This window comes from Arvicola amphibius, chromosome 6 (genome assembly GCF_903992535.2).
Source record: "Arvicola amphibius chromosome 6, mArvAmp1.2, whole genome shotgun sequence".
Classification (NCBI taxonomy): Eukaryota; Metazoa; Chordata; class Mammalia; order Rodentia; family Cricetidae; genus Arvicola; species Arvicola amphibius.
The window spans coordinates 82,772,655-82,786,947 of NC_052052.2; the positions used below are offsets into that span (position 1 = coordinate 82,772,655).

General features: G+C 46.8%; 1 protein-coding gene across 1 annotated transcript; it reads right to left on the reverse strand.

The window, feature by feature from the left end:
• Positions 1 to 6,906: 6,906 nt before the first annotated feature.
• On the reverse strand, positions 6,907 to 13,466 carry Atp6v1g1 (ATPase H+ transporting V1 subunit G1). The gene is made up of 3 exons (XM_038334913.2): positions 13,291 to 13,466; positions 9,087 to 9,187; positions 6,907 to 7,642 (listed from the first exon to the last, which is right to left on the reverse strand). Exons 1-3 carry the CDS (start codon positions 13,370 to 13,372, stop codon positions 7,469 to 7,471), a joined length of 357 nt encoding a protein of 118 aa, XP_038190841.1. The 5' UTR covers positions 13,373 to 13,466; the 3' UTR covers positions 6,907 to 7,468.
• Between the last annotated feature and the right edge of the window lie 827 nt (positions 13,467 to 14,293).

Genomic DNA, 14,293 nt, shown 5'->3' on the forward strand with positions numbered 1-14,293 from the left:
CCACTGCCCTTTTTCTACATACAAGTGGTCTTGCACTGGCACACAATCACATTTTTTTTTCAATTTCTTGAGGACTTTCAGACCGCAGGACTTACATGGCTGCATACCCAAAGGAAGGAAGTTTGGAGCAGCAAGAACGAATTGAAAATCCAAGTAACATCCCATGTGGGTGCCCAGGGAGACAGGTGAGTCAGATCAGAGTGTCAGGCTATTAAAAATAAATTTCATTGTAAGCAAATCAATACTGAGTACGTGCTCAGTGCCAGCATTGTAGAGAATAGTTTGTAGAAGGGTCGTATGTAATATGATCAATTTGCTAGTAGTAATTTAGAGGCCTGGGAAAAAAAGAGACCCAAGGGGTACTGAGACCTCTAAACAAAATGCTGACAGGCTATTGAAAGGGAACATCCAGCAAGCTGTGGTCTAGCCCAGGTCTCTAGCCCTGCCTCTGGAGCAAGGCCTACTACCTCCATGACAACAGAGACGCCCGTCTGCCGTTTCCACCACCCTTTCTTGTCCACGCTCCAGCAGTTTTCTGTTGGCACATCAGCCTCCCACAGGTACAGAGGGCAAGTAGCAGCCTGAGCTTTGGCTGCTCTGTTCTCTCATTCCGTGACACCTGCTGATGAGGAAGATGTCAAGAACCAAACAGTGGATGCTTACAGGGTTCTGACAGCATACCTGAACCCTGGGCATGGAGGCTCCTTATACAGGAGGAAAGGACCAGAAACTCCAGGAAGCCTCAGGGACCTTAGTGGTGACTTCAGTCTCACCACCTGCAGCCTACCCTGGATGAGCTCCATAAATAGAGCTGTTCTCAGTTCCTCCTGTGCCCAGTTCTTTCACTTCCCGGTCTCAGTGGTTGCCTCAGGTCTGGAGTGGTTCTCTCTTATCTGGAAGATCACTGCCAAACCCATGCTTCTCACCGGACTGGCCCGTTCTCAAGTCTTCCCTCTTCAACAGGAAAATTAGTGCCAAACCCATCTTTACCTGGCGGGCTCATTCTTGGTCTTGATTGGCAGGGTCCTTGTTCTGAAAGCCCTATCCTATCCTAGGCCAAGGACTATCCCCTTCTTGATGGCTCTTGTTTAACCAACAATTATACCTATCACCCAGTATGGCCACTGCCTCATTCTTTCCACCAGAGCACAAACCTTCAAGTCTTATTCCTGCTGGTGCTCATAGCTGCCCAGGGCCCAGCCCATAGCCTTTTGTTAAGTACATCTGAAGTAGTGATTGGACAGGTTAAGTCAACCAACCACAAACCCCAAAGACACCCTTACTCAGCAGCTACTCCATACTGTTGTTTGCAAGGGTCCAGCAGCCAATGAATTTTACATGAAGTAAAACAATGAACTTCTCCCAGAATGGCAGAAGCTAGAATGTAGCAGCAGATGGGATTGGAGGGAGCCACAGAACCACTCGAAAAGCAAAAGGTAAAACACTACATCTTGGTTTTTGGACTTGGCCTGCTGAAGACATTCACTGAGTTTCTAGCTGATGTTGAAAATGCTGCTTTAGACATTGTCATGGGGCAATCACACAAACTGGGGAGGTCACACAGCAGCTCAGGCTAGAAGTCCAAGAGTCACAGATTCAAATGCAGCATTGCCATTAAGTTTCTAATAAATCTCTCTGAGCCTGTCTCATCTACACAATAGAAAATTACTCTGCAAGATCATGTCTATCAGTACCCTGAATTACTGTTAATCCTGATATACACGTACTATTCAAACATTTACAAAAGTGTTTCCTATAGAAGATGCCACTGCTAGAGGCTCCATGATACCCCTTCCAACTCCTGGAAGTGGAGAAACTCCACTGTGAGATGACATGGGGTGGCGGCAGGCAGAGCACAAAACGGCACAGCTGCTGTCCTTGTCAAGTGTGCTGAGAAACTGGGTCAAAACCTTAAGAAAAACTGCTGAGTTCCTGTCAGGAAAGACAACAATCCCCCCTGGGTACAAGAGCTGCAGAATGCCAAGAGCCAGCGGTAGGTACTGGGGACAAATGGAATGGAGCCACAGAATTCCTACATGGCTGAGCAGAGGGTTCAACTAGTACATGTGACTCTTCTCATCTTTAAAAACCACAGAAGATGACAAGAAGCCCCTTTGTGGGCTCTGTGAACTCAGCCCAGCTTCTCTTCTGAAGTGATCTGCAGGTGTTGCCGAGTGGTCAGAAGGCTGCACTCTTCTCTTCTTCCAAGTAGAAAGAGGCAGAGGTGGTTGGGTGGCCCCCAGCAGTAAGTGTGTCATCAAGTTCACACTTGATGCAGGAGCTAGTCAGCACCACTTGACATTATGAGCCAGAGAAACCTTATCTTCTCCCAAAGTCACCAGCCAAATCTTCCCATAGACTGCCCAGCTGCCTATCTGCACAGGGAGAAGACATAGAGCAAAGCTAGAACTGATTGGTGGTACACAAGTAACTCCAGAGCCACTAAAGTGATGGGAGATAAACTCGTGGAAAAAAGTATCTTGGCATCTGCCACATTGCTCCTAAGGGGGGGGGCAGGCACGATGTGAAAAATGAGAGGCATGCAAAACTCATCAGAGCGCCAACCTTTGGAAGGACAGCTTCGGTTGACTTCTGGTACCATTAATCATCTTGAGTGGAGACAGGCTGAATGTGCCCAGAAATGCAGACTGTGTATTGCAGGCTTTGCTTCCCTGGCCTAGGGGCAGGTGAGTGCAGACAACAGAACACAAAATAAGCGTGCTGTGGAGCTGCTCTGACCTGGCTCTGTCCCTTGTTCTGTGACCTCTGACATTCTGCAAGCCTGTGGGCCTGGCTTTTCTCATACATGGAGGTAGGATCATACCTCTAACCTGCAAGATCTAAAGGCCTCAGAACAGAAAGAGCCTTCCCACTAGTTGCTTGCAGTGATTAGGATATGAGTGTAAATTACTTCTTCTCTCTTGAGTTCCCACCAATCCAAGTGAGTGACCATTCAGGAAACTGTCAAGATTACCCACAAGGTTACACAATGTGACTGTAAACTACTTTATGCCTTCCATAAGAGACTGTGAGGAAGGCTAAGCTATGGCATTAAACAGAATGTTCTCATGTTTGTAACAAGTAATTGGGACATCCTTTCTAGGAAACTGTGTAACTACCCAGAGGAACTGATGAACATGGGTGGGGTGGGGTGGAGTGGGGTGGGGGGTGGAGAGGATGCACACAGAAAAGATACCAGAACAAGATACACAGAAAGCTCAGCAGAGACTAACAAGAGTTAAAGGCAAAGATGTTTAAAGGCACTGAAGATCTTGGCTCTACCACATAAACCCTTGCCTGGTTCCTTAATGCCCATACCTAAAATCTGGTAAAAGTTGCCAAGCAGTCAATTGGTTAAGGACTGGAGAGACAACCCAGCAGTTCAGAGCGCTGGGGCTGGAGACAGCTGAGCAATTCAGAGCACTGGGGCTGGAGACAGCTGAGCAATTCAGAGCACTGGGGCTGGAGACAGCTCAGTGGTTCAGAGCGCTGGGGCTGGAGACAGCTGAGCAGTTCAGAGCACTGGGGCTGGAGACAGCTAAGCAGTTCAGAGCGCTGGGGCTGGAGACAGCCCAGCGGTTCAGAGCACTGGCTGTTGCTCTTTCAGAGCACCAAGGCTCCATTCCAGGCGCCTAAATGGCAGCTTACAACTGCCTACAGCTCCAGTCCAGAGACTGACTCCCTCTTCTAGGCTTTGTGGGTACCTGGCACCAAATGTGGTGAACATGTTTTTTAAATACTTTTAAAAAAAAAAAACTTTAAAGTATTGGTTTTTAAAGTATTGGTTATTATATAAGCAAACATTCTTAATGCATAGGCTAACATGGAGAAACCTGTCATCAACTGATGTGGGATTCCTTCCCCTCAGTATGCTGTGAATACCACTGGTAAATAAAGAAGCTGCTTTGGGCCTATGGCAGAGAGAGAAAGAGGGAGAGGGAGAGGAGAGGGAGAGGGAGAGGGGGAGGGGGAGGGGGAGAGAGAGAGAGAGAGAGGAGATGTCATGTAGCTGTCAAAGGAGACAAATGCCAGCTGCAAGCCAGAACCTTACCAGTAAACCACGAGCCTCATGGTTAAATATAATAGAAATGTGTTCATTCAAGATATAAGAGCTAGCTAGAAATAAGCTCGAGTCATTGGGAAAACAGTATTGTAGTTAATAGTTTCTGTGTGATATTTCAGGTCTGGGCAGCTGGACAACACACAAGCAGTCCCTGTCTACAATCTCTGTACAGACACATCTCACTGTCCACAGCTCCCTCAATCCTCAGTCCCTTGAAGATGTGCTGGGTCACTGAGAAACAGGTGCAGGTGTTATCTAAGGACTGGAGCTAAGAACTGGCTCTCGTGTCCCTCTCTCTTCTACCTCTGCAATGGTGCAGGCTGTGCTGAGGTGAAGGCACACAGTAGAACAGCCTCAACACCCACTCACCACATGTCCAACAGCTGCCCCCAAGAAACTCGGCTTGTATCAAACTTTTAAGAAGTAGGTCTTTGTTGTATTTCAGAAACAGGAAACATTTGCTGAGCACCTAGAATGGTCCAGGCACCATATGTAGTGCTTTGATGTATTTTTAATAATTCTTTTCTTGTTACTGTAGAACAGTTCTGATCTGCGGATAATTCTGGCACTCAGGAGTTTATAGCAATGTCCAGACACATTTTTGCTTATCACTATTGAGGGAGTATTAGATCATCTAGTGGGTGGAGACCAGGACATTGCTAAACACCCCTTTAATAAAAAATAAAATGTTACACCAACCCAAGGAAAACTCCTCCCGCTGAAGCCAAACCAGGTGTCTCTTCAAAAGTCAGTGTTTCTTTTTTCAGATTTACATACACGTTCTGTGTCTATACATACACACTTGTATTTCATTATTTTTATGCTCAAATGGGGACAAATCCCACACAATGCTGTATGAATCTCAGGTTCACTCTGCACCAGAGCCCACACACCAACAGGTCTGTAGGATCTGAGAGCCTTTCAGGTGTTCATTCCTACAGTGCACTGCAGCAGAAGCCTTTCCCCTTTTATTTTCCTAAAGCTGGGGCTTTCAAGCAAGCTCACTTCTGGCCCCACCCTTGATTCAACTTGCCTGGGAGAAAACCAAGCACCTCCAAATGCCTGGGAACATCAATCCGGATTGAGGACTAGAGAGGAAATCCCACTCCCTTGACATCAAAACCTCTAGACCCCTCAGGAATACCACTACTCCCAAAATACCACCTGTCACCTTGCTCTACTCCTTTCCTCACGAACACGGAAACATCCCAAACCATGCTCCATCAACCATATCATCTCTCCACAGCCATTATTCAAAGCACTTGGGTGGCTCCCCCTGACATCACCAAGCCCTCGCCTGCTCATGTTCCCCTGACCACTGACTCCACTCCTCTTCTGAAATGTTACATTCTGCTGGATTCTGTGCCGTCAACCCCGAGCTGCTTGGCTGGGAGTGCAATTCTAGTAACACAGGATAAACACGCTGGGCAGCAAGGTTAAGAGTGGAAAGGCTGAGTTTAGAGTAATCAGCACTGGGAAGTGATCCCAGCACTGGGAAGGCAGAGGCATGAGTCTACATAAGTTCTAGGCCATCCAAGGGTGTATAGTGAGATGCTATCTGAGAAAAAAAAATACCAAGACTGAGAATGGAGCTCAGTGTTATGAGTACTTATCCAGTGCTCCCCAGTACCACAGCACACAGGTCTAAACCAGCGAGGACCATTGTTGTTGCGTGTCCCTCCAGTATCAGAGAAGCAAAGGTGGCAACAGGTAGACATTAGAAACCTTTATACTTAGCAGATGGAGACTGAAGTCTTAAAATGGTGCATTAGAACAAATTAAAAAGGAGAGAAATCGTGACTGTACAGATAGAGTAAGAGTCCAAACAAGTAATCTGATGACTGTCTGGAAGAGATGGGATGGAGAATACAATGTGGGTCTTCAATGCGGGCGGTAAAGCTGGGAAACGGTAGAGGTCTCACTGAAGAAATGGAAAGACCAAGAACCAACCCTTGGGCAAAGACGAAGAAGCAAATCATGCCCTGTGAAGCTGCAAGATAAGAAGGTAGTGCAAGCAGGAGAGGCTGACACCTCAATCAAGTAGCAGCCCACTCTCTCCATCTGCACAGCTGAGCCAGACAACAGGACAAGCAGCAAGCAGCTCCAGGGCAGTGGCAAGCCTCAAGTGTTTTAGCAGGACAGCAGGAAAACTGAGACAGTAAACCCGGGCCTTCAACTAGTTCACACACACACACACACACACCAGAATAGTGACCAGAGACCAGAAGTGGTCTAAGAGCAAACCCAGAGGCACAGAAAACTATGTACTTACTAGCTCAGACTGCTGCATGAAAAGGAAGCCCCTGACGTCTTTTGACTGCTTTACCCACCACAAATTACTCTGCAACCAAGGAAAGACTGTTAGCCTCAAGAGGGCCACCAGGCCAGTCAAGTTAGACATGCTCATTTGCCCAAGGCTGGCTGACACAAGGCCCTCTAGAGCAGTGGCTCTCACCCTTCCTGATGCTGCAGCCCTTTAATACAGTTCCTCAACCATGAAATTATTTTCAATGCTACTTCGTAACTGTAATTATGCTGTTACAAATCTTAATGTAGGTATCTGATATGCAGGATATCTGATATGCAACACTGTGAAAGGGTCATTTGACACCCAAAAGTTCTCAACCACTGCTCCAGACAAAAGGCAAACTACAAGCTCTTTAGTTGCTTGCTGCTTTTTAAAACAGAGGATGAAACCACAAGCAATTTCTTTCTGAATAAAATAAACACGAGTATTTACTAGTAAGGTATACAAATCCAACATGTGTTGATTCCTAAATGAAATTCTATTCAACATCCAGTCAAGATGCACTTTGCATTATCAAAAAGAGGCGCCAGAGGGATGAAAGGCAAGACAAAGTTTTACTTTTAAATGATTACAAGCAAATCAAATAACACGTAAGACATTCTTGAGTCCTAGCATCTAGCAATTTGGGTTAAGCTACACTAACAGCAACCTGAACAAGCTATGCACTGTCCTAAATCAGCCAGAATGGACTGCTGCAAGGCTGGCTGCTGCTTCACGGGAGTTACAAATGCTATTCACTACTTTTTCATAGAGAATGCCCCTGACCTTTAAGAAAGTAGAAGGGAACAATTTACTCTCTTTCTTCAAAGAATTAATTTTTTTCTACTAGACTAATAAAAGATAAATCAACAGTGATACTGCTTGCACTAACACACAGGAAACATTTACTCCTTAAAGACACACATAAAAAGATGAAATTTAAGGTATTTACTAAGTTGTACAAAAAGCTAGATTTGATACTCTCAAAAAGTGAAGGGAGCTACAACAGCATAGAGAAATAATTTAATGCCTTCCAAAACAGAACTCAGCTCTGGGGAGATTTTCCTGTTCTGTGAGGGCATCTCCCATGCCAACCACAGAGCAAGAGACTCCACCGCCTATCCGTTTATGCGGTAATTTTCATGGATTTCTGGCCGGATGTCACACACGAAGGCCAAGAGATTATCAAGGACTTCATCCCGGTTCTGCTGGAAGTAGTTCTGGAGGACGGTCATCTTCTCCTGGGTCTCCTTCTCCACCTCACTGCTACAACTGCCGTGGGACCCCAGTGCCTGCAGTGGAGGAGATGGGATACAAGGGACATCAGAAGATTCTGTGCTTGAGCCACTTAACAAGCAACCTCTGGCTTATGGGAAAGCCCCAGTTCCTTAACAAGAAGGCAATATTTCGATGGCAGGCAAAAAAAAAAAAAAAAAAAAAAAAAAAAAAAAAAACCCTGTGAGCAAAGCTATATGACAAACCAGACTCCAGCAGAGCTCACTGCTATCCACGGCAGTGTTCCAAGGTCTAGTACACAGCCTTAGTAAAGACTGGAACCAACCTAAAGAGTCGACAACTACAGCACACTTGTGATCCCAGCTACTTGTGAGGAGAGAGCACAAGAAGAAAAGCAGAGTACATACAGAGGCAGGGATTCACACAGTTCAGTGCCCAGCAGTAGCAACAGTAGTGCTGCAACCAGCCGAGTGCACACACGAACCTCAACAACTGAAACTGATTACACTAGCAAAGCACAGTGTTTTATAACCTCACTGACAGTATCCCACAAGCAACTGTGGTGCATGTGAACACAAGATGGCTGCTCTGACAGAGAATTTACTGTGCGGTGTAACAATTTATAGTACCAATCTGCCAAGAGGAACAGTGCATACTTAATGCTCTTTGTGACTGCCAAGTGCAAAGAAAATGGAAGCCTGTGTTACTTAATGCTAAGAAGCAGGCACAGGTACCCATGATAACTGGACCTTGGCCTGGATAAGTACAGGCCTAAAACCATTGGAGAGCACCACATAGGGCTTGAGAATGAAGCACAGAAATGAAGACAGGAATGAGAAGAGCTCAGAGCAGTCACCCCAACACCTGGATGAGGGCAAACTCAATCTTTCACCTGGGTTTTTAACTAAGTCAGTGAACTGCGAACCACTGTTAACTGCATGGAACACCACCAGCTCCATTCCCCTCCCCCTTCTACAAAATCATCTGCATCCTCTGTTCCCCTCAAGATCTCTCTGTGCATCATCTTATGCATCACCGCCTACCACAGTGACAAACTCTGCTCTTTACTGAGATGCAGGTTCCATTTTGTTCACATTTAGATGTCACAGCAGTCTTCAGAGCTGTAGGTTTGTAGGCCTTAATGTGAGCTAAACTCTATGAAAGCAGGGTCAGAACCACCAGTTTCTGTCTTTCCCTAAAAGATTGCTAAACAACAAAATACATGAAGACTAGACTCTGATACAGTAAATAAAAGTAACCATCTCAAGAGACAAACTGGGTATCAAACAAACCACACAATAAACAGGGTGTGGATAGGGGGTAGGGGTCCTGGTGGCTGAGAACAAAGGCAGCAGGCAAAGGCTAAGGATGCAATCCCCGGTACCATCAAAAACAAACAAACCCAACCCCCTCAAAACTGCATTAGTCTCCAGGCTATGCTGAGTATTTTCAGATCTACACAAGAAAGTAAGTCAATAATGAAAAGAAATAGAGGCCCACCGCAGCTTCCTTGGCCTTGAACTCCTTCTCCCTCTGCAGGCGATACTGTTCAATCTCAGCCTGGGCTTCTTCTTTGGCCTGCTTCAGCCTCCGGTTCTTTCCTGTTTTTAAAGAGAAAGACATCAGGAAGTATTTCAAAACAGAACAGCAAGTAGATGCTGCTGATGAATCTTAACATGATGAAAATAATTGTTAGGCAGTGGTGATGTGCTCTGTTAATCCCAGCACTCACACTCAGAAGGCAGGGGCAGGTGGATCTCTGTGAGTTCAAGGCCAGCCTGGTCTACAAAGCAAGTTCCAGGACAGCCAGGGCTGTTACGTAGAGAAACCCTGTCTCAAAGAAATAGATAGATAGATGATAATAGATAGATGATAGATAGATAGATAGATAGATAGATAGATAGATAGATAGATCATACATAGATAAGCAAGCAAGCAATAATAATAAAAACACCCGAGAGACAGACAGGAAAGAGGGAATACAGATCTAAATTACAACATAGGTTCTGCCTCCAGCCTGTAAGTGGAGTCAGGACAGGAACGCCCTTTAGAGTTGTGAGCAGTGCATGAAGACCTCAGTTCAATACCCAGAACTGCACACACACTCCAAAGGGAACCTGTGAAAACGAAGACATGCTGTGGAATGTCACAGCACAGTCTCTCAGTCTCAACTCTTAACAACCTGGTAACATAAGATGGGTGACAGCCATCTGGGGAGCTCTTCTCATCCCAATAGTCAACAGCTAGCTGTGTCACTTCTACAACTGCAGGTCTTAGGAGTCTGCTGGAAACTAACGCACTTGGAATATCACTTAAATGTAGCTAAGGAAAGAGATGATGTAATACTGGAAACAGGCACCAGGGCTGTGGCAGAGGCAAAGCCGGGACTGGGGAGAATGCTAAATGCTATGTCAGAGCGCGCACACCACACACACACACACAGCTGGGAGGGAAGAGAAGCAGAGGTTCGGGTCTCTGGAAGACAGCAGCTTAACATGGATTTGCAAAGTCTCCAAGTTGTCAGAATATAAATTCAATCAAGAGTCAACAGTCTCTGCTTTGAAATCTGAGAGAGAGAGAGAGAGAGAGAGAGAGAGAGAGAGAGAGAGAGAGAGAGAGAGAGATCTGTGTAGCCTTGGATGTCCTGAAATTCACTAGTCACAGACCAGGTGGGCCTGGAACTCAGAGATCTGCCTGCCTCTGTCTCCCATGCGCTAGGACTACAGGTGTATGCCACTGTGCCAAGTTTCACCAACAGAGAATTCTAGATTAGCTTAAATAGGTTAAGTAATTTACAGCGAAAGACAGCATGCATCTTTATAAAAATCAAGCGTTGTCAGACATCATTATATTATCAATTGTCTAAGGCTCACTCTACCCAAGTGGACAGAAGAAAGTGAACTGAACTCACCCAGATTAGAATTCTGGACCTGTAATGATGACTCTGTGACACCAGTACTAGCTGACAAGTCTGAAACAGGCTTTCCCTACACTCCCCAAGGATGATTTCTGCAGCTCTCCACTTGAACACAGTACTTATTTCAGCTCTCTTCTCTTATTCTCCCCCATCAGCTACATGGACTACATTTAAAGCTGAAGACCTTTCCCAAACCAAGACTCTATCAAAGACATCCATGACCCAACCATTATGCAGAAACTGCAAGATAATTTCGTAACTCATCATTTTCAACTTCCACAGCTCCCTGAACCGGTCACTAAGACAAGACAACCACTGCCTTTTGGCAAATATCTTCAAAGTTGTATTGACAGACTTCTGAAAAATCAATGCCAGTTGATCACACAAATACGCATTCCACTGGACCAGTAGATCACACAAATACACACTCCACTGGACCAGGAGATCACACAAATACACATTCCACTGGACCAGGAGATCACACAAATACACACTCCACTGGACCAGTAGATCACACAAATACACACTCCACTGGACTAGGAGATCACACAAATACACATTCCACTGGACCAGGAGATCACACAAATACACATTGGACCAGGAAGTCTACACACTAAGCAAGTTCACCACACTTCAATTCCCAGAGGTCCCCCCTCCGCTTTTGGGTTTTCATATCCTGTGTTGGCCCCCAAGTTGGGGGTCCTCCTGTTTGGGATCAGCCTCCCTTACAGTTATGATCATCGATCCCCAAGATTTCTTTCAAATCATGTCTTTCTCAGACCTTCTAAATGGGAACCAGGGTTTTTGTTTCACACCAATGAAATAAATCATGGAACACTTTTATTCTCAAAGTCCCAAAATAATGATCTCATGAGAAACGTAGGCTTGATTATTTTACACCATACACCATTCCTTCCCAGCTCTGAGTCAAATGTGCTCACAAATCAAGAAGGGATAGTTTTCAAACTTTAGCTCTTTTCAAAATCTCTCTTCCCAGCTATTGAAAGTCTTATAATGTGAGTTAACTGTAAGCTAACCCCTTTAAAACAAACTCCTCCAGCAAATAACAGCTAGCTGACCCACACAAGCTCCTGCATCCGAGAAAGGTTGAAAACCTAGAAAGTCAGTCCTTCCCACAAGTCCAAGTATCTGTTCTTGCGCCTCCTTCAAAATGTCTCACATGCTTCCCCACACACACCTGCTGTGGCCGCTGAGTCATCTCTGGACAAACTGACAAGTCACTCTGGAAATGCTGGATCAAGAATATGGCAACAGACTTGCCAGTCACCCGAAAAGAAAAGGCTGCACCCCATCCCCTGCACTCTCACAGAAAACTTCTCCCAGGAAATGAAGAGCACAACTCCTACCAGAGCCACACTTGAGGTCTGCTTGGGGGTGGGCGTGGTGACACATGCCTTTCATGCCAGCACTGGGGGCAGAGGCAGGCAGAGCGGAGAGCCCTCCTCAAAATAAACACACACACACACACACACACACACACACACTCTCTCTCTCTCACATAAATGTGTACAAGCTTTATACTAAGAAAACTTCCTTGTATGAGAAAGGAAAAACCCATACTGTTTTCTAGGGTCTGTTCAAATGAGTCACGCTTTTTCCACCTGTAAATAGAAGTATAATGCCTGCTTACCTTGGAAAACTGATAAAGTTACAGAGACACAGTCTCCAATTTCCAAAAGCTTAGTCTAGAGACAGGGCCAGGTAAACCAAAAATTTACTGTAATACTATGACAAAAATAAGAACCAGGGGAGGGACTTCCAAACTTGTCTGAGGGCAGGAGAGACTGCCCGGGAACAGCTGCCTACATTCTGAGATACAAAAGACTGGCCCTTTGGGGGGGGGGGGGGAACACACCGAGAAAGGTACTTCCAATCAGAGGAAACAATATGCAAAGGCTTGCAGGAACCCAAATGAAGCTGCCATGAAGGCTCACAGTGATTCAGGACGGCTGGAAGAGAATACCTCACAGGAACACCCTCACAGAAGAACAAATGCCTGATTGAATGAAGCGCTTCCTTTAATTCGTTATGAAATACCAGCTCCAATCTGCGGGCGCTATGGCACCGACTGGAAGGAAGGGTATTGGGGAAGTTATATGCACATTCTAAGCAGGTGTGAAAATACTGGTAGCAGAATACAGCTGGCCTCTTCCACTCCTCACACCGGTTAGACCTGTGTGGTAAAATGACTTTTCTGACCGCCTTGCCCCTTTCACTACGTACACACATATGTTTAGTTGGCATGTGCTCCTCCACTGTAACATGAGATAGCGTGTGATGAAGATGAACTGGGCACTCCTCTAGCCTATTTCAGGGGGACAAAAAAAAAAAAAAGAAAGAAAGAAAAGAAAGGGAAATGAACGCGTTAGGCAGCTACATGAACTCGGGTGGTTGAACTAAGATGCTGAAGAAAGAGATGGAACGGGTCTGGACAGAGAGGCTTGGCAAATGGCTTAAAGTGACAGGGGAGTTCAGGATGATTTAGGTTCTCAGACTCGACCACTGTTGGCGCTGGCTCCCGCGACTGGGCCGAATCCTGAGCAGAGATTAGGTGGGTGCAAGAGTTTCGGTGGGTGGCCCGCTACACGCCCTCCACCCGGAGAAGGGGACAAACCCACTACCGTCTCCACGGGCATCGTGAGGTCCCGCCTCGCAGCTCCCAGGCGCCGCCCGGCCACCTTCTGGCCCGGACACACTGTCCCCGGCCTCCGCCCGCGGCCTAACCTCCGTCTCCCGCCCGGGATCCCGCCCCGCCCCGGAGCTCACGCTTGCGGGCCTCGGACACCTTCTCGGCCGCCCGCTTCTCGGCCTGCAGCAGCTGCTGGATGCCTTGCGACTGACTCGCCATCGCTGCAGAGACCCTTAGCCGAAAGAACGGCCTAAACCAACGGCTTCAACACTCTAAGGACGCCCCTGGGTCAGCTGACCTGCCGCCCACGATCTGCGCCTGCGCAACGCGCCGAAGCCACGCCCCGCGGCTGACCGTCCAGTGTCTGCCGGGAGGTGGGGCAGGGCTGAGCAAGGCGGAACCAGGAAATGGCTGAGCAGTTCACTGAGCCTGCGCTTTGAAAGGGGGTGGGGAGGGCAGCTGCTGCTTTTTCCTTCTACGTCTGTTAATGGCTGTTTTTGTTGTTGTTGTTTGCCTGGTACTGCCCCTATATGGCAGCCCTGCCACGTGGTTCTTTCCTTTCTCTTCAGCTAGACTCCTCACCTTTCTGGAACTTCTTCAGAATTGATAGAACCGATTAACAAGCAGTGCTGACAATAGGGGTACAACCTGCAAACCCAGCGCATCCATACTAAGGATGCTGAGGCAACAGGATTCAATCTATGACTAGATTGCATAGTGAGGCCATGTTTTGAATAAAAAAGAAAGAAAGAGAGGTGGGGGAGGAGAGAGAGGAAGAGGGAGGGAAAAAGGGAGGGAGGGAGGGAGGGAGGGAGGGAGGGAGGGAGGGAGGGAGGGAGGGAGGGAGGGAGGGGAAGAAAGTAGTGGGTGGGGGTGGTGCGTGCCTTTAATCCCACACTTCAAAGGCAGAAGGGGGGGGAGGGGGGAATCTGTTTCAAGGCCAGCCTGGACTGCTTAGCAAGTTCACCAGCAAAGGTTAATTGTAAATAGTTACATCACGTGGGCTACCATTTTGTTTGAGTTTAACAAAGGGAGGAGCCAGAGACTCTTGAGGTTCCGCCCCTAGCCAAAGAGTGCCCATTTGGTGTATTTGCATGATGGTTCACCTTGGCAGAGTCCGCCAAGGTGCCCATTACACAC

What these genes read in the sequence shown, in the direction of transcription:
- Atp6v1g1 (XM_038334913.2), bottom strand. Translation starts at nt 13,372, where the DNA reads ATGGCGAGTCAGTCGCAAGGCATCCAGCAGCTGCTGCAGGCCGAGAAG. An exon ending in GGTGTCCGAGGCCCGCAAGC is followed by an intron (nt 9,188 to 13,290) that starts GTGAGCTCCGGG and finishes CTTTAAAAACAG; the next exon opens with GAAAGAACCGGAGGCTGAAG. An exon ending in TCAAGGCCAAGGAAGCTGCG is followed by an intron (nt 7,643 to 9,086) that starts GTGGGCCTCTAT and finishes CCTCCACTGCAG; the next exon opens with GCACTGGGGTCCCACGGCAG.